The 21,761-nt window shown below is 45.4% G+C and overlaps 1 protein-coding gene across 1 annotated transcript; it reads right to left on the bottom strand.

The window, feature by feature from the left end:
• Positions 1–287: 287 nt before the first annotated feature.
• TMEM250 (transmembrane protein 250) lies at positions 288–14,600 on the bottom strand. Its single transcript, XM_038745367.1, has 2 exons — positions 14,545–14,600; positions 288–1,400 (listed from the first exon to the last, which is right to left on the bottom strand). The coding sequence occupies exon 2, from the start codon at positions 1,263–1,265 to the stop codon at positions 846–848; it is 420 nt and encodes a 139-aa protein (XP_038601295.1). The 5' UTR covers positions 1,266–1,400; positions 14,545–14,600; the 3' UTR covers positions 288–845.
• Between the last annotated feature and the right edge of the window lie 7,161 nt (positions 14,601–21,761).

Here is a 21,761-nt window from a genome sequence, read left to right on the forward strand (position 1 = left end):
TTGGCCTGTGCAGCCGGGAGCCTGACGAATGATGTGATGGCAGTGCATTGCATGGCTAAAAGTGGAGTCCAACTTTTTCCTAAGGCGGGACCGGAGTTAGGGAACACGAAGACACAGTGGATGCTTCAGCCCACGAGGAACTGGGGGTGGGAGGGGAGGGAAGGGGGGACCCGTCCCAGATTTGCTCCTTTGCCAGCACATAGAGCAGAGCTGGGGCATCTCCCGCTTCCCCGGAATCAAGAAAATCACCCCTCCCACCCGCTGTGAAACCGGTGGGGGGGGGGGGGGGGGGGGGGAGGAAAAAGAGGGAAGTCGCACCAAGGTCCCCAAAATGCAGACTTGATAAATAGGACCCTACTGTATTACATTCAGGATGAAGGTAAAACGCAGAAAGAGAGGAGAGGGTAAGAATACATGTGCAGAGCGGGGAATTTAGAGCCAGAGAGCAAATAGGGGGGTGAGGGGAAGAGGGGAAAGAAGACCCCCAATTTCTCCTTGCAAAGAAGTCACAGCCCTTTCTTTTTCTCCCCTCCTGCCCCAACACAGTAGGATGGCCAGAGGGCAATAGAAAATACTACCTCAGATCGGGGCATTTCTTGCTTTTTTGGTACAGTGCAAAACCCGTCTTTGGCAGGAGGAGAACTGGGGCAAAATGTCCTCCCCAGGGCACGTCGCTCCAGAGACGGGTCGTTGCCTTTCCCAAGAAGAGATACATACTGCATATACATAGATCGGTCATAAATAAATAAATAAAATGAAAGGGAAAGGCGGGTATTCAGACGGCAGACAGTCGGTCGGTCGGTCGGTCGGTCCCAGCTGCCGGAACCGGTTTCCGCTCGCTCAGGTCACATGTCCACAAAGACCATGAAACACCAGCCCAGCCCCCCGACCAGCAGCATGGTCACGTGAATTCCATAAATGAGCAGCTCATTCATCAGGCTGAAATCAACCCGCCTCCGCCCCAGCAGGAGGAGAATGACAGACAGCTTGTACTGGAAACGCAGAAAGATCCGGATGCCAAGGTACTGGAGGCAAAACAGGATGGAGAGAGCCACCCAGAGGATGGAGGTAAACAGGCTGCAGCTGAAGTACAGCAAGAAGCGGATAAATCCATACATCCACCGAGACTTCAGGTAGATGTCGAAGTTGTTGTACTTGGTGCGCACTAAGTGAGTGGTCCTTACCGGCCCACAGGCTGAGTGCAGGCATGTGGTGTGGGGGCCGTGGAAAGACCGGACACGCCGGGGTATGGGAATTACAGGCATCGGGCACCCGCGGGCTCACTGAGTTCTACAGGCGGACGGGCTGGGGGCATAGCATGGGCTCATCCGTTAGCGGGGAACGGAGCGGAGGACGCTACACCTGTAAACTCTCTGCTGGATTTCCGGGAAGAGACGTGCCTGCGGAGAGGAGAAGGAAAAAAAAAAAAGGCAACATGGCAAAAATGTACTTCATTGACAGAAATGAAGTTTCTGTGGTGGGACCAGGACGTTTCTTCAACAACAGTTTGAACTTTAATTGTTGGGTGGGGACTGTCTCTATATGTTGCCAACTTGTACTTCCCAAGCGCTTAGTACAGTGCTCTGCACACAGTAAGTGCTCAATAAATACGATTGATTGATTTAATTTCTCCTGAAATCCTTTCCCCACAACTCTTCTCCTCCATTCATTAATGAAAAATAATATTGAAGATATTAATAATAGTAACAGTATTTCTTGAACCTTTACTATGTGCTAATACTGGAGTATTCTAAGTGATTCATTTTTCCCAGTAATCAATCAATCGTATTTATTGAGCGCTTACTGTGTGCAGAGCACTGTACTAAGCGCTTGGGAAGTACAAGTTGGCAACATATAGAGACAGTCCCTACCCAACAGTGGGCTCACAGTCTAGAAGGGGGAGATGGAGAACAAAACCAAACATATTAACAAAATAAAATAAATAGAATAGATATGTACAAGTAAAATAAATAGAGTAATAAATATGTACAAATATATATACAGGTGCTGTGGGGAAGGGAAGGAGGTAAGACGGGGGGATGAAGAGGGGGACGAGGGGGAGAGGAAGGAGGGGGCTCAGTCTGGGAAGGCCTCCTGGAGGAGGTGAGCTCTCAGTAGGGCCTTGAAGGGAAGGCACAGAAGCAGCGTTGCCTACTGGACAGAGCCTGGGCCTGGGAATCAGAAGAACCTGGGTTCTAATTCTGGCTCCACCACTCGTCTGCTGTGTGACCCTGGGACAGTCACTTTACTTCTCTGGGCCTCAGTTACCTCATCTGTAAAATGGGGATTAAGACTAGGAGCCCCATGCGGGACACGGACTATGTCCAACCTGACCGACTTGTATCTACCCCAGTGCTTATTACAAAGCCTGGCACAGAGTAAACGTTTAAATACCTCTAAAAAAGGCCAAAAACATTGTTTTCCATTTACTGATCTAACTGGGCAATCTCGAAGGCCTCAAACCTTTCCTAATAGGAGATAGGATCTCTGAGAGGCAATAGAGGTAATAAATGTATTTCGCTTTGTAGAATGGGGGAGAAATTGAGACACAGAGAGATATGCCGTTTGACCAACTGCAGTCTAAAGATAAAGAACAGTCCCTTTCCTTCCTTCCTTACTTTTAGACCGTGAGCCCACTGTTGGGTAGGGACTCTCTATATGTTGCAAACTTGTACTTCTCAAGCACTTAGTACAGTGCTCTGCACACAGTAAGCGCTCAGTAAATACGATTGATGATGATGATGATGATGTCTCTATATGTTGCCAACTTGTACTTCCCAAGCGCTTAGTACAGTGCTCTGCACACAGTAAGCACTCAATAAATACGGTTGATGATGATGATGACTGTCTCTATATGTTGCCAGCTTGTACTTCCCAAGCGCTTAGTACAGTGCTCTGCACACAGTAAGCGCTCAATACAATTGATTGACTGATTGAATGTGAAAAAAACAATTTTTTTCCATCTTTTTTAAAAAGCAAAGTATTCAGATCCCAACTACTAAGCTAATAAACATGCACCCATTTCAATATTTCACTGGGAAATCATGTAAGCTCATCCTCTAGCCTGTAAGCTCACTGTGAGTGGGGAATGTGTTATATTGTACTCTCCCAAGCGCTTAGTACAGTGCTCTGCACCACACTAAGCGCTCAATAAATGCGGTTAATTGATTGACTGATTGACTATTCTCCATGAAAAGGTTGGCAACAAACGGGGCGAAGAACTGTTAACTTTCAGGTTGCCAGATCAAAAGGGCCCTGACATAATTTGGAGAAATACAATGAGCTTCTGTTTTCTAGTAAAAATGAAATCACGTGACGGACTGCAAGACATCCCTTCCCACCAGGTTTTGACTCATAAAAGTTCTCCTGACAGGCCCAGTGACTGGAAGACGATTCTGGACTACAACCCACTTTCTCTTCTGTTTGCTTGGGACTACTAGTTAGCTGTTTACTCACCTTCTCCTAGAGAGAAATGAAATGTCTTTATTCTTCTCCAGTGCTCAAGATTTATAATGTTAACATCTGTTCCCGCAGAAATTGCTCTCGTCTGACAACGGTTAACGTACGTCCATTAGCTGTTCTGCACTTCACCTCGTGTCCTGGACATGCCAATTTCCGGGAATTATGAGCTGACAATACCCTCATCAGAGACTATTAAATGGTGCCTTCTGCAGTCTCCTCACTCTCTCTATAAATTGGTGTCTTATTACTACAATACATTACCCAGCCGTGGAAAATATGGTCACCTACACTAGGAGTCTCTGTTGTTAGGTGGATAAATCTTTGCTACCAAAATGGTTTCTTTTGGATAGCTTCGTCTTCTTCCCCGCAACCACCCAATCCAGACAATGGACTGAATGAATGAATTAATTTATTTTTTGAAAAGACCGAGTTCACGGAAGACTTGGGAACCCATAATTGACCACCTTCAAAACGACTTTTCCACGGAAGCAAACTGCGTAGATACACAAATATGGAAATGGGTAACTTTTTAAAATTTTTATGCTATTTGTTAAGCGCTTACTATGTGCCAGGCACTGTACTAAGCGCTGGGGCAGGTACGGCATATGAAGATCACACACAGCCCACCCCACATGAGGCTCACACTCTAAGTAGCAGGTTGAGCAGGTTTTCAACCCCTATTTTACAAATGAGATAAGTGAAGCTGAGAGAAGTGACCTGCACAAGCTCCAACAGCAGACAGTGGCAGAGTCAGGATTAGAACCCAGGTCCTCTGAATACCAGGCCTGTTCTCTTTCAACAGGCCCATACTGCTTCTCTAAATAAACAAATATAAATAAATTAGCCCATTTTCCTGCCTCCTCAGACTATACATTTAAGAGAAATCCTGGTCTCCTCCCTGGTTTCCCTGCTCCCAGTCGCTCCCCTATCAATCAATCAATCGTATTTATTGAGCGCTTACAGTATGCAGAGCATTGTACTAAGCGATTGGGAAATACAAGTTGGCAAAATATACAGTCCCTACCCAACAATGGGCTCACAGTCTAGAAGGGCGAGACAGAGAACAAAACCAAACATATTAACAAAATAAAATAAATAGAATAGATATGTACAAGTAAAATAAATAAGTAAATAAATAAATAGAGTAATAAATATGTACTATGTACTATCCACCAGTCCATACTTCATCCTGCTACCAGGATCATTTTTCAAAAACATCATCTGGCACATCTCCCCACTCCTCAAAAACTTCGCTGGTCATCCATTCCTACCATTACTGGCTTCAAGGTACTCCATCGTGTACTGTAGTAAGCACTTGGGAGAACATTCATTCATTCTTTCAATCATATTTATTGAGTGCTTACTGTGTGCACAGCACTGTACTATATGCTTGGAAAAGTAAAATTTGGCAATAAAGAGTTAGTAGAGAAGCAGCATGGCTCAGCACCTGTATATATGTATATATGTTTGTACATATTTATTACTCTATTTATTTATTTATTTTACTTGTACATATCTATTCTATTTATTTTATTTTGTTAGTATGTTTGGTTTTGTTCTCTGTCTCCCCCTTTTTAGACTGTGAGCCCACTGTTGGGTAGGGACTGTCTCTATATGTTGCCAATTTGTACTTCCCAAGCGCTTAGTACAGTGCTCTGCACATAGTAAGCGCTCAATAAATACGATTGATGATGATGATGATGGGAAGAGCCCGGGATTGGGAGACAGAGGTTATGAGTTCAAATCTCGACTCCCCCACTTAGCTGTGTGACTTTGGACAAGTCACTTCACTTCTCTGTGCCTCAGTTTCCTCATCTGGAAAATGGGGATTAAGACTGTGAGCCCCACGTGGGGCAACCTGATCATCGTGCATCCCCCCCAGCACTTAGGACAGTGCTTTGCACATAATAAGCGCTTAACAAATGCCATCATTATTATTAGACCCAATTAGTCAGCAGACCCAACGCTACCATTTAAGCACTTATTCATATACCCATATTTCCATTCTTTTTTTCTCCTTTAAATAAATGATGTAGTGTTTACCCTTAATTATCCTTCCACAGTTTCTTGTGTCAGCAGCCACAGCATTTTGTGGATGGCTTGTGGCTAGCAGTCTCCCTGGGCAAAGAGCATTTTTTCCACTGTTCTCTCCCAAGTGTTCAGCACAGTGCTCTGTGCACAGCAAATGCTCAATAAATACCAACTGATTGAGCACTATTTGTTTTCCACGTTGTCACCTGCGTATACATCTTAGAGGGCCACAGTGGCCCAGAGTATGGTTTAATCAATTAGTCGGTGGAAGCAGCATGGCCTAGTGGAAAGGGCACAGGCCTGGGTTTTAATCCTGATTCCACACTTGTCTGCTGAGTGACCTTGGGGGAGTCACTTCTATGTCCTGTAACTGCCTCACCTGTAAATCGGGGATTAAGATTGTGAGTGCATTGTGGGACTGGGTCCAACCTAATTATCTTGTATCTACCTCTTTTATCCCCCTCCACTAGCCTGTAAGCTCATTGTGGACAGGGACTGGGTCTGTTTATTCTTGTATTATACTCTCCCTAGTGCTTAGTACAGTGCTCTGCACAGAGTAAGCGCTCAATAAATACAATTGAATAACTGAATGAATGAGTGCTTAGTACAACACCTGGCACAAAGTACTTAATAGATACGAGAAAAAAGCAGCACGGGCGTGGGAGGACCTGGGTTCTAATCCCAGCTCTCCCATTCGTTTGCTGTGTGACCCCAGGCAAGTCACTTACTTCTCTGTGCCTCATTTTTCTCATCTTTAAAATGAGGATTCAATACCTGTTCTTCCTCCTGCTTAGACTGTGAGCCCCATGTGGGACAGGGACTGTATCCAACCTGATTAACTTGTTTCTATCCCAGAGCTTAGAACATTACTTGACATACAATAAAGGCTTAACAAGTGCAATAATAACAATGATCATCTTCTGGAAAGTCACTGTGACTTTAATGACATATACTGAGTGCTGACTGTGCACAGGCACTGTACTAAGCACTTGGGAGAGTAGAGTTCACAAAGTATAATTAAAGAAGCTCCAAGTGATTCTGACAGATGCTACTCAATAGTACTTCTGGAATACCTCTGAGCACTATTATAATTTTAGACATTTGGAAATATTTAAGTTATGGCAGGGCCCCAAGAGTTTACCATCACACTCACTGGACAGATCATTTTTCCTCAGACTATCAGCCGTACATTATGAGCCTTAAATATCTTGCCTTTTGTTAAGAGTTGTTTGGTAAAGAATTAACACAAGCATTCACAAAAGCTTAGGAATTTGGACTTGACAAAGCCAAATCATTTACTTGGGACAGAACATACATCTCTTCATTTTAAGCTTGTGCAGGCTACCCTTACATATAAATGCCTTTTTTGATTAAGTCCCACTCAAACAGACTTGGGACTACTTCGGTGGAAGCACATTTCTTTCTAACAAAAATATCAGCTGACGAGGCCTTAACATCTCTCTGCATAAATGAACAGACTTCTGATCTAGAGATAAGTTTGGCTCTGGAAAGGAAATGACCACAGAGAAGGCACAAATAAATAGAAATAAAATGAAATGATGAAAGTTATGAACTCATGATGTCTTGTCTACCCATTCTCGGTATTAGCTACGGACCCTAGAAGAGTGGTAGCTTGGAGAGTACCAGGGTCCTGAAATACTTCTCTGGTTCAATTCAAAAATGAAGATTACTCACTTTTCTTTTTCAGGCAGCTGCAAACCCACAAGATTAATTTATTGCCCCCTTTCTCACTTCAACCGATCCCAAATCCACAGTCTATGCCCAGAGAGTCTAGTGTGACACTTTGGCTAAATCCAACTGGGAAGCCCAGAAAGGATATTTTCTCTCTGGAGAGGGACCAACTACCCCCTAAAGCTCCTTGTGGGCAGGGAATGTGCCTACCAACTCTTTTATACTGTACTCTACCGGGTGGTTAGTACGGTACTCTGCACCCAGTGAGCGCTCAATAAACACCACTGAAGGATTAATTGATTGAAACACCGTTCGGCCAGGAAGGCGACCTTCCCCTCCCCACTTCTAAATGCATCCTTTTCCTGTCTTCGCCACCCTTCTTTCCCAAATGCATTGTCCTTCCTCCTCTCTTAGCAGCCCTTACTCATTAATTCAGTCATATTTATTGAGCGCTTACTGTGTGCAAAGCACTGTACTAAGCACTTGGGAAAGTACAATACAGCAAGCCCTCCACCTCTCTGGGCAATTATTTATATTGATGGCTGCATACTTATATTGATGTTGATGTCTGTTTACTTGTATTGATGTCTCTCTCCCCCACCTCTAGACTCTAAGCTTGTTGTGGGCAGGGGTTGTCTCTCTTTTCCTCTCTCTGTATATATGTATATATATGTTGTCTCTCTGTATATATGGTTGTACATATTTATTACTCTTTATTTATTTATTTATTTATTTTACTAGTACATTTCTATCCTATTTATTTTATTTTGTTGGTATGTTTGGTTCTGTTCTCTGTCTCCCCCTTTTAGACTGTGAGCCCACTGTTGGGTAGGGACTGTCTCTATGTGTTGCCAATTTGTACTTCCCAAGCACTCAGTACAGTGCTCTGCACATAGTAAGCGCTCAATACGATTGATTGATTGATTTTCCTCATCTCCCACTCCCTTCCGCGTCTCGTTCCCTTTGCTCTTCCCCTCCTCCCCGCCCCACAGCCCTTTATATCCAGACTATATAATTCTATTTATTTATATTGATGTCTGCTTATTTATGTTGATGACTGTCTGCCTCTCTCCAGACTGTGAGTCCACTGTGGGCAGGGATTGTCTCTCTCTATTGATGTAACCTTCCCAGCGCTTAGAACAGTGCTTTGCACATAGTAAGCGCTTAACAAATGCTATCATTATTACTATTAATTCCAAATGCTTGGTACAGTTCTCTGCACACAGTAAGTGCTCAATACGACTGAATGAATGTATTGCTGTACTGAACTTTCCCAAGCCTCTAGTACAGTGCTCTGCACACAGTACGTGCTCAATCAATACGATGAAAGAGAATAATAAGAAAATAAGAGAAGCAGCAAGGCCAAGAGAAGCAGCATGGCCTAGAGGCAAAAACTCTTGCTTGGGGGTCAGAGAATGTGGGTTCTAATCCCGTCTCTACCACGTGTCTGCTGTGTGACCTTGGGTTAAATGTCTCTGTGCCTCAGTTACTCCATCTATAAAGTGGGGATTAAGACTGTGGGACAACCTGCCTATCTTGTACCCACCCCAGTGCTTAGATCAGTGCTTGGCACATAATAAGCGCTTAACAAATTCCATAATAATAATGATCATCGTTATTAAATATGATTGAATGAATGAATGTATTGCTGCACTGCATGTTCCCAAGGGGTTGGTACAGTGCTCTGCACACAGTAAGCATTCAGTAAATAGGATTGAATGAATAAATGAAAGAATGAAGAAGCGTCCCATCCCATGCCACCAAAAAACCCGTTTTCTTTCTCTGGTTCAGCTCTCCCGGCCGTCCACCACATCCACATAGAGACAGACACACCCACATACACACATACTCACACCCACATATACACACCCACCCACACAAACACACACCCACCTGTGTACACCCACACCCACATATACACCCACCCACCCACCCACAGAGAAGTAGTGTGGTTTAGCGGAAAGAGCACGGGCTTGGGAGTCAGGGGTTGTGGCACCTCCGCTACTTGTCAGCTGTGTGACTTTGGGCAAATCACTTAACTTCTCTGTGCCTCAGTTACCTCATCTGTAAAATGGGGATTAAGACTGTGAGCCCCACGAGGGACAACCTGATTACCTTGTATCTACCCCAGTGCTTAGAAAAGTGCTTGGCACATAGTAAGTGCATAACAACTGCTATCATTATTATTATATACACATCCCCATCCCCACAAATACACACCCTTGCACCCACATATACACCCCCACATATAAACATACTCACACCTGCATATACACACCCATATATACACATACTCACACCCACATATACACAAACTCACACCCACATATACATACCTACATCCACATATACACACCCACATATACACATACACCCATACATAGACACACCTCCATCCACATATACACACCTACATCCACAAAGCAGCATGGCTCAGAGGAAAGAGCCTAGGCTTGAGAGTCAGAAGTCATGGGTTCTAATCCCAGCTCCACCACTTGTCAGATGGGTGACTTGGGGCAAGTCACTTAACGTCTTTGGGCCTCAGTTCCCTCATCTGTAAAATGGGGATGAAGACTGTGAGCCCCATGTGGGACAACCTGATTACCTCAGTGGCTCAGTGGAAAGAGCACGGGCTTTGGAGTCAGAAGTCATGGGTTCAAATCCCGGCTCTGCCACTTATCAGCAATGTGACTTTGGGCAAGTCACTTCATTCATTCACTTATTCAATCGTATTTATTGGGTGCTTACTGTGTGCAGAGCACTATGCTAAGCACTTGGGAAGTAAAAGTTGGCAACATATAGAGACGGTCCCTACCCAACAGTGGGCTCACCGTCTAGAAGGGGGAGACAGAGAACAAAACAAAGCATATTAACAAAATAAAATAAATAGAATAAATATGTACAAATAAAATAGAGTAATAAATACATACAAACATATATACATATATACAGGTGCTGTGGGGAGGGGAAGGAGGTAAAGTGGGGGGAAGGGGAGGGGGAAGGGGGGAGAGGAAAGAGGAGGCTCAGTCTGGGAAGGCCTCCTGGAGGAGGTGAGCTCTCAGGCTCTTCTCTGGGCCTCAGTTCCCTCACCTGTAAAATGGGGATGAAGACTGTGAGCCCCCCGTGGGACACCCTGATCACCTTGTAACCTCCCCAGTGATTAGAACAGTGCTTTGCACATAGTAAGTGCTTAATAAATGCCATCATTATTATTATTATTATTATTGCCTTGTATCCCCCCCAGTGCTCAGAACAGTGCTTGGCACATAGTAAGTGCTAAACAAATGCCATCATTATTACATACACATACTCCACACTCGGAGAAGCAGCGTGGCTCAGTGGAAAGAGCATGGGCTTTGGAGTCGGAGGTCATGGGTTCAAATCCCGGCTCCACCAACTGTCAGCTATGTGACTTTGGGCAAGTCACTTAACTTCTCTGTGCCTCAGTTAACTCATCTGTAAAATGGGGATTAAAACTGTGAGCCCCCCGTGGGACAACCTGATCACCTTGTAACCTCCCCAGTGCTTAGAACAGTGCTTTGCACATAGTAAGCACTTAAATACCATCATCATCACACCCACACACTTACACAGACTGAGTCCCCTCCTTCCCCTCCCCATCCCCCCACCTTACCTCCTTCCCCTCCCCACAGTACCTGTATATATGTATATACGCTTGCACATATTTATTACTCTATTTATTTATTTTACTTGTACATATTTGTTCTACTCATTTTATTTTGTTAATATGTTTTGTTTTGTTGTCTGTCTCCCCCTTCTAGACTGTGAGCCCGCTGTTGGGTAGGGACCATCTCTATATGTTGCCGACTTGTCCTTCCCAAGCGCTTAGTCCACTGCTCTGCACACAGTAAGCGCGCAATAAATACGAATGAATGAATGGACATACTTACACCCACACATAGCCACACCCACAAAATAATACTTGTACATATATAGTCTATTTATTTTATTTTGTTAATATATTTTGTTTTGTTGTCTGTCTCCCCCTTCTAGACTGTGAGCCCGCTGTTGGGTAGGGACCGTCTCTATATGTTGCCAACTTGTCCTTCCCAAGTGCTTAGTCCAGTGCTCTACACACAGTAAGCGCTCAATAAATACGATTGAATGAATGAACATACTCACACCCACATAGCCACACCCACAAATACTTGTACATATATATTCTATTTATTTTCTATACATTCTATTCTATTTATAGAATATAAATATAGAATATAAATATATTCTATTTAAGTAGTACAGTGCTCTGCACACGGTAAGCGCTCAATAAATATGATTGAATGAATGAATGAATTTTATTTTGTTAATATGTTTTGTTTTGTCATCTGTCTCCCCCCTTCTAGACTGTGAGCTCGCTGTTGGGTAGGGAATGTCTCTATATGTTGCCGACTTGTACTTCCCAAGCGCTTAGTACAGTGCTCTGCACATGGTAGGCGCTCAATAAATACGATTGAATGAATGAATGAATGGACATACTCATATCCACACAGACACACCCACATATAGACCTACTCACACTCACACATACACCCCCATACACCCACAGACACCCCCACATATACACCCCCATATACCCACAGACACCCTCACAAATACATCCCCATACACCCCTATAGACACCCCCACACATACATCCCATACACCCACATACACCCCCACATATACATTCCCATACACCCGTATAGACACCCCCATACATACATCCCCATACACCCACATAGTCACCCACACACATACATCCCCATACACCCCCACACATACATTCCCATACACCCGTATAGACACCCCCACACATACATCCCCATACACCCACATAGTCACCCACACACATACATCCCCATACACCCCCACATATACATTCCCATACACCCGTATAGACACCCCCACACATACATCCCCATACACCCACATAGTCACCCACACACATACATCCCCATACACCCCCACAGGCACCCCCACATATACATTCCCATACACCCCCATAGACACTCCTACATATACATCCCCATACACCCAAACACCCCCACACGTACATCCCCAAACACCCACATAGACCCCCCCCCCATATACATCCCCATAATAATGATGGCATTTGTGAAGCGCTTACTATGTGCAAAGCACCGTTCTAAGCGCTGGGGAGGTTACAAGGTGATCAGTTTGTCCCACGGGGGGCTCACAGTCTTCATCCCCATTTTACAGATGAGGTAACTGGGGCACAGAGAAGTTAAATGACTTGTCCAAAGTCACACAGCCGACAACTGGCGGAGCCGGGATTTGAACCCATGACCTCTGACTCCAAAGCCCGTGCTCTTTCTGCTGAGCCACGCTGCTTCTCTAGCCACGCCGCTTCTCCAGCCACACTGCTTCTCTATACACCCCCATACACCCCCCCCACACCCATAGACCCTCCCACACATACATTCCCAGACCCCCCCCCCCACACACATCCCCATACACCCCTATAGACCCCCCCACACATACATCCCCATACGCCCCCATAGACCCCCCCCCACACGTCAATCAATCAGTCAGTTAATCGTACTTATTGAGCGCTTACTGTGTGCAGAGCACCGTACTAAGCGCTTGGGAAGTACAAGTTGGCAACATACAGAGACGGTCCCTACCCAACAGTGGGCTCACAGTCTAAAAGGGGGAGACAGAGAACAAAATCAAACATACTAACAAGATAAAATAAATAGAATAGATACGTACGAGTAAAATAAATAAATAAAAATAAATCCAGTAATGAATATGGACAAACATACATACATATATACAGGTGCTGTGGGGAAGGGAAGGAGGTAAGATGAGGGGGATGGAGAGGGGGACGAGGGGGAGAGGAAGGAAGGGGCTCAGTCTGGGAAGGCCTCCTGGAGGAGGTGAGCTCTCAGTAGGGCCTTGGAGGGAGGAAGAGAGCTAGCTTGGCGGATGGGCAGATGGAGGGCATTTCAGGCCCGGGGGAGGACGTGGGCCGGGAGTCAATAAATAAATAAATAAACTAGAGTAAAATAAATAAATAAATAGAGTAATAAATCTGTAGGGGAAGGGGCTCAGTCTGGGAAGGCCTCCTGGAGGAGGTGAGCGCCTCGTACACATACATCCCCATACACCCCCATAGACACCCCCACACATACATCCTCCTACACCCCCACAGACCCCCCCCACATACATCTCCATACACCCCCAGACATCCCCACACATACATCCCCATACGCCCCCATAGACACCCCCACAGATACATCCCCATAAACCCCCACACATACATCCCAATACACCCCCCTAGTCACCCCCACACTTACACCCCCACACATACATCCCCATACACCCCCACAGGCACCCCCACACATACATCCCCATACACCCCCACAGACACCCCCACAGATACATCCCCATAAACCTCCACACATACATCCCAATACACCCCCCTAGTCACCCCCACACAGACACCCCCATACACCCCCACAGACACCCCCACAGATACATCCCCTTAAACCCCCACACATCCATCCCAATACACCCCCATAGACACCCCCACACATCCATCCCCATACACCCCCATAGACACCCCCACACATCCATCCCCATACACCCCCATAGACACCCCCACACATACATCCCCATACACCGCCATAGACACCCCCGCAGATACATCCCCATAACCCCCCCCCCAAACATCCCAATACACCCCCACACATCCATCCCCATAAACCCCCACGGACACCCCCACACACCCCACGGACACCCCCCACAAATACATCCCCATAAACCCCCACACATCCATCCCAATACACCCCCACACATGCATCCCCACACACCCCACGGACACCCCCCACAGATACATCCCCATACACCCCCACAGACCCCCACACACATACATCTCCATACACCCCCAGACATCCCCACACATACATCCCTATACGCCCCCATAGACACTCCCACAGATCCATCCCCACAAACCCCCACACATACATCCCAATACACCCCCCAGTCACCCCCACATACACCCCCAGACACCCCCACACATCCATCCCCATACACCCCCATAGACACCCCCACAGATACATCCCCTTAAACCCCCACACATACATCCCCATACACCCCCACAGACACCCCCCCACATCCCATAGACACCCCCCACACATACATCCCCATACACCCCCACAGACCCCCCCACACAAACATCCCCATACACCCCCACACACATCCATCCCCATACACCCCCACAGACCCCCCCACACATCCATCCCCACACACCCCCACAGACTCCCCCCCATCCATCCCCACACACACACACACCGCCCCCGCCCCCCGCCGTCCCGTCCCGTCCCGTGACCTCACCGTGCCGCCCGCGGCCTCCGGGTCCGGCGGGTCCCGCTGGGTCCCGCTGGGTCCCCCGCCCCGGTCCCGGCCCCGGCCCCGGCCCCGGCCCCCGGCCCCCGTGGGGGCCTGGGGCGGCATGGCGCCGCGCTCTGAGGCGGCGGCGGACGGACGGACGGACGCCCCCGCCCCTCGGCGCCCGCCATGGGCCTCGGCTGAGGAGACGGGACGGCCCGGCCTGGCCCAACGCGGCCGCCGTAGCCCGCGCTCCCCTCGCCCACCCGCCCTGCCGGCCGGCCGGACGCACGCCTCCCGGGGCGACGCGTCGCGGAGCGTCATGACGTCACGGACGTCACCGCCCTACGCCGGGAGGGGGCCTCGGGCGCAGGCGCAGAAACGCCACCCACTCCCGCCCCGCCCCTCGCCCTTTTCCTGCTCATTCATTCATTCATAGCCATTCATTCATAGTCATTCATTCATAGCCACCCATTCACCTGCATATATTTATATCCCTGTATATGCGTTTGTACATATTTATTACTCTATTTATTCACCTGTATATATTTATATCCCTGTGTATACGTTTGTACATATTTATTACTCTATTTATTCGTTGATTGATTTTACTTGTACATATTTATTCTATTTTATTAATTTGTTGTGTTTTGTCGTCTATCTCCCCCTTCTAGACCGTGAGCCCGCTGTTGGGTAGGGACCGTCTCTCTATGTTGCCAGCTTGTCCTTCCCAAGCGCTTAGTCCAGTGCTCTGCACACAGTAGGCGCTCAATAAATACGATTGATTGATTGATTGAGCCCGCTGTTGGGTAGGGACCGTCTGTAGATGTTATAATAACAATAATAATGATGATGGCATTTATTAAGCGCTTACTATCATCATCAATCGTATTTATTGAGCGCTCACTGTGTGCAGAGCACTGGACTAAGCGCTTGGGAAGTACAAATTGGCAACATATAGAGACGGTCCCTACCCAACAGTGGGCTCACAGTCTATAGAGGTGCAAAGCACTGTTCTAAGCGCTAGGGAGGTTACAGGGTGATCGGGTGGTCCCACAGGGGGCTCACAGCCTTCATCCCCATTTTACGGATGAGGGAACTGAGGCGCACAGAAGTGAAGTGACTAGCCCAAGGTCACACAGCTGACGAGTGGCGGAGATGGGATTTGAACCCATGACCTCTGACTCCAAAGCCTGGGCTCTTTCCACTGAGCCACGCTGCTTCCCATGCTGTTGCCAACTTGTACTTTCCAAGCACTTAGTACAGTGCACTGCACACAGTAAGCACTCAATAAATACGATTGAATGAATGAATGAATGAATGAATTCATTTCATTCATTCATTCACCCATCCATCCATTCATTCATTCATCCATCCATCCATCCATTCATGCATGCATGCATCCATCCATTCATTTATTCATTCATTCATTCACCCATCCATCCATTCATTCATTCATTCATCCATCCATCCATCCATTCATGCATGCATGCATCCATCCATTCATTCATTCATCCATCCATCCATCCATCCATTCATGCATGCATGCATCCATCCATTCATTTATTCATTCATTCATTCATTCATGCATCCATTCATTCATTCATCCATCCATCCATTCATTTATTCATTCATTCATTCATGCATGCATGCATCCATCCATCTATCCATCCATCCATCCATTCATCTTTATTGAGCGCTTACTGCGTGTGGACACAATTACTTGGACACAAGTTAATAATAATAATTATTATTAAGTTTCCAGAAGAGGTAACTGAGACACAGAGAAGTTAATGATTTGTCCAAGATCACACAGCAGACAAGCGGCAGAATGAGGATTAGAACCTAGGGCCTCTGACTCCGGGGCCCAGGCTCTTTCCACTAGGCCATGCTGCTTCTCATGTATCTGTCACCATTTCCCCTCTCCAATTCTTAGATTGCGAGCACCTTTGAGGGAAGAGGTATGTTATTTTCATCCTTGAGGTTTTTTTCCAGGGCTTGTACAGTGCTCTGCACACAATAAATGCTATGATACTCAATACTATTGAATGAATGGATGAATGAATATTTGCTCTCAGTGACCACCCTATTAAGCAATCTCTTGAGGGGGTGCCAGGCGATACTAAATATCTAATACTACTACTAATCATTGTGGTATTTCTTAAGTGCTTTCTATATCCAGTCATTCATTCAATCATATTTATTGAGCGCTTACTGTGTAAAGCACTGTACTAAGTGCTTGGGAAGTACAAGTCGGCAACATCTAGAGACGGTCCCTGCCCAAAAACGGGCTCACAGTCTAGAAGGGGGAGACAGACAACAAAACAAAACAAGTAGGTGTCAAAACCGTCTATATGCTAAGCACTGTGCTAAGCACTAGGGTAGATAAAAGACAATCAGATCCCACATGGAGCTCACTAAGTAGGAGGGAGAACAGGTATTGAACCCCTCTTTTGCAGATGAGGGAACTGAGGCACCGAGGAGTTATGTTGCCAACTTGTACTTCCCAAGCGCTTAGTACAGTGCTCTGCACACAGTAAGCGCTCAATACGATTGATTGATTAATTGATTGATTAAGTAACTTGCCCAACGTCTCTCAGCAAGTAATAGACAGAGAAGGGATTAGAACCCAGGGGTTCTAATGCCCAGACCTGGACTCTTTCCATTTAGGCCATGCTGCTTCCCATCTGGCACTATCCCAATCTGACCAGGAAATATGGTGATCTTATTAGTAATAAAAGTCCAGTCTCATCTGTTATTGTCAAGACCATTGTACAGGCCCTTCTTTAAACTCCTCACTCTCGGCTTCAAGGCTGTCCATCACCTCGCCCCCTCCTACCTCACCTCCCTTCTCTCCTTCTCCAGCCCAGCCCGCACCCTCCGCTCCTCTGCCGCTAATCTCCTCACCATTAGGCCTCGTTCTCGCCTGTCCCGCCATCGACCCCCGGCCTACGTCCTCCCCCTGGCCTGGAATGCCCTCCCTCCACACATCCGCCAAGCTAGCTCTCTTCCTCCCTTCAAAGCCCTACTAAGAGCTCACCTCCTCCAGGAGGCCTTCGCAGACTGAGCCCCCTCCTTCCTCTCCCCTTCCCCATCCCCCCCCACCCTACCTCCTTCCCCTCCCCACAGCACCTGTACATATGTTTGTACAGATTTATTACTCTATTTATTTTACTTGTACATATTTACTATTCTATTTATTTTATTTTGTTAATATGTTTTGTTTTGTTGTCTGTCTCCCCCTTCTAGACTGTGAGCCCACTGTTGGGTAGGGATCGTCTCTATACGTTGCCAACTTGTACTTCCCAAGCGCTTAGTACAGTGCTCTGCACTCAGTAAGCGCTCAATAACTATGATTGAATGAATGAATTTCCAACGAGAAAAAATTCCCACGTTTGAGATATTCTGAGAGATTTCCATTGGAGAGGAGCGAGTGCAAAATTGTAAGGGAGAATGCAAAATTAGTTCAACTGAAAGAAAATTAAAACTGCCAAATACCCTTCAGGGGCCAAGTCAAGAGGAAAATCAGGACCCTTTCCCAGACAATATAGATCCCAATCCAATATTCACCTGAATTACCCAGATACTTTTGGAAAAATGGAACTTTTTCCTGAAAAATTGCCTGAACTCATTTTACTTTGTCAGTGGTCATAATAATAATAATTATGGCACTTGTTAAGCACTTACCATGTCAAACACTGTTCTAAGTGCTGGGGTAGATAAATGCTAATCACGCTGGACATAGTCCCTGTCCTACATGGAGCTCATAGTCTTTAATGCCCATTTTACAGATGAGGTGACATAGAAGTTAAGTGACTTGCCCAAGGTCACACAGCAAGTGGCGGAGCTGGGAATCGAACTCATGACCTTCTGACCCCCAGGCCTGTGATCTATCCACTAAGCCATGCTCCTTCTCAATACGTCATTGTGGGCAGGGATTGTCTCTATTGCTGTACTGTACTTTTCCAAGCGCTTAGTATAGTGCTCTGCACAAAGTAAGCGTTCAATAAATACTATTTAATGAATGAATGAATGAATAAACACTACGATTTTTTCAATTTAATATCAGCTACATTTTGGGTGAACATGGAAAGAAGGTGACATATACATCTTAGCACTTTTGAAGCCCTATTTTTGGATTAATTGACTAAGGTAAAGGTTCCAGCAGTCTACATGACAGTGGTTGATTAATATAATGGATATTGCTTTAAGGACGGAGCTGTGAATCTATTTTAAAGTTTTAGTGATTACCATCACGTTGAATGTTTTGTTTGCATGTTGAATTGAATGTTTTGAATGGTATGTGTTAAGAGCTTACTATATGCCAGGAACTGTACTAAGTGGTGGGGAAGACACGGTCCATGCCCCACATGGGGCTCACAGTCTTAATCCCCATTTTACACATGAGGTAACTGAGGCACCAAGAAGTTAAGTGACTTGCCCAAGGTCACCTAGCAGGCTAGTGGTGTAGCAAGGTTTGGAGCAGGCAAGTGACTCTCAGGCCCACAGCTCTTTCCACTGGGCCACACTACTTCTCAATCTTTGTACTCAGTCTTTCGGATTTCGAGACAGTTTACATCAAAATAACTTTTTAAAACGTTACCTCCAATAGTAATAGCATTTGTTAACTGCCTACTCTTTTCAAGTGTTCTGCACACAGGGAACATTCAATAAATTCCACTGATTGATTGATTGATTCAAAGCTATACTGTACCGCACTGGGAATTAAGTATCCAGATGAGGTATAGAGACACTCCTTAGCCCCCAAGAGACGTCAAGTCTAAGATTAAGGGAGAAAGGGGTTTGGTAACAGATATATAAGAAAAGATGAAAACATAAAAATACAAGACAAGAATGATGATGAATATGAAGAGAACAGTAAGGCATTGTTCTCATTGCTTAGGAGAGGAGGGTTTTAGGCTCCTTGTCGCTCAGTCCAATGGTCAAAGAAGTCACAGCTGCAGTTCCAGCTTTCCCAGCATTGTAAAAGATTAGAAGATCACATAACGTACTGGTTTCAGTCCTAGAGCAGGGGCCAATGGGAGTCCTGATGGCATGAAGAGGCAGATTTTAATCCCTGAGGTGAGCATAAATAGCAAGATAAGAGCTATTAAGCAGTCAAGAAGGTAATGAATTGAATGTAGTCTTCCTCACAGTCAGCATCTGTAGAGGAGAGGAAAACCGTATGGGGAGTTTTTCATTTTTTAATGAAAAAATATGCTTCTTACATTACCAAGGGTCATGAAAATGATCCAGTTCTAGCCCTCTTGCTCTCTCTTTTGATTGACTTGCGGGAAAACTAGCAGTTGACAGTTTTCTTTGAGATGATACTTCCTACACAGACCAGATGTTGATTCTTAGAGAAGTCTTTAAGGGTAAACTTTACTATTTGTTCTTTCGATTTGTCCTGCTCTCTCTCAATTTCAACATTGATTTTGTTTTTCAAATTCAACAAACGTCAAACCGATGAAAGAGTTCAGATTTCTTTGGATTGAATGTAATGGAATTCCTCACGAGCTAATCAGGCAACCAGTAATTTAAACAAGATGAGTCCACCGAGAAACCGGAATTCAGATGTTTACATCTGTTTTCATCTTTGGATGCAACCATAGCTCATAAGACAGGAAAAAAACGTATATAAAAGTTGACACATCAAACAGAGTTCTAGATTATGAGTCCACCATAATGGAATAGGAAAAATAAGATAGTTCTCCTCTAGACTTGTAAGGTCTTTGTGGGCAAAAAACGTTGCTACCAACTCAGTTCTGTTGGGGCAAGCAGTGTGGTTTAGTGGAAAGAGCCCAGGCTTGGGAGTCATGGGTTCTAATCCTGCTCTGCCACTTGTCAGCTGTGTGACTTTGAGCAAGTCATTTTACTTCTCTGTGCCTCAGTTATCTCATCTGTAAAATGGGGATTAAGACTGTGAGCCCCCCAGTGGGACAACCTGATAACCTTGTTTCTATCCCAACACTTAGAACAGTGCTTGGCACATAGTAAGCGCTTTACAAATACCGTTATTATTATTATTATTGTACTTTCCCATCCACTCTCCCAGTGTTCTGCACACAGCAAGTGCTCAATGAATTCCATTGATGGATTCTCTTTCATCGGTCTCTCGTAAGTCTGCTTTTTAAAAAATCATTTTAGTTTACACTTTTAACCCACCCTTTTATATTCCCATCAATCGAATTCCAATTCATTTGGGGTATAGCTCAGTCTAATTTCTCCTCTGTCAGCAGCTTTATTGTAGCATTTGGATTTTGTTTTTGGCTTAAATGCTTACTAATTTTTGTTGATGGATAGAGAGCATGTGATGCAAGTCACAAGAGAAACCCAGACGTCATTGTTGCGTTTTAAAAAATTCTGATGCTCATATATTTTCTAGTGCTGCCCTGCTGCCAATTTTCAATAATCTTTGCTAATGGACAAATGAACTCACAAACTGACCTCCAAATTTAGCAACAGTTGAAGCTTCCTTCTCCACTGAATCCTTTCAAGAGTATTTCACAATAACATCTAGTAGTAATATTAATCATACATATTAAGCACATACTATATGCAATGCACTGCACTAAATGCTGGGAGAAGTTCACCGATGAGATATAGACATGGCCCTTTGTCCCCAGAGGCCTTGCAATAGAAGATTAATGGGGGGATGGTTTGGGGGACAGATTCTTAAGGAATAATGAGCAAACATTTAGATGACAATGATAATTAAAAAGAAAGGAGGAGCATATGTCTCCCCACCCTTCAAAAGCCTCCAGTGGTTGCCCATCCACCTCCTCATCAAACAAAAGCTCCTTACCATCAGCTTTAAAACATCAATCAGCTTGCCGCCTCCTACCCCCTTTTAGACTGTGAGCCCACTATTGGGTAGGGACTGTCTCAATATGTTGCCAACTTGTACTTCCCAAGCACTTAGTACAGTGCTCTGCACACAGTAAGCGCTCAATAAATACGATTGATTCATTGACTTATTGATCGATTGATCTCCTACTACAAGCCAACCCACACATTTCACTCCTCTAGTGTTAGCTTACTCACTGTCCTGATGTCATCTATCTCACCTTCAACCCCTTTCCCTCATCCTCTCCCAGCCTATAACTGTAGAGAAGCCTGTAGAGAAGCAGCATGACTTAGTGGAAAGAGCCCGGGCTTAGGAGTCAGAGGTCGTGGGTTCTAATGCCGACTCTGCCAATTGTCAGCTTTGTGACTTTGGGCAA

This window comes from Tachyglossus aculeatus, chromosome 4, assembly GCF_015852505.1.
Source record: "Tachyglossus aculeatus isolate mTacAcu1 chromosome 4, mTacAcu1.pri, whole genome shotgun sequence".
NCBI classification, from domain to species: Eukaryota; Metazoa; Chordata; class Mammalia; order Monotremata; family Tachyglossidae; genus Tachyglossus; species Tachyglossus aculeatus.

Coding starts and splice junctions, on each gene's coding strand:
- TMEM250 (XM_038745367.1), bottom strand. CDS start 1,265: ATGCCTGTAATTCCCATACCCCGGCGTGTCCGGTCTTTCCACGGCCCC.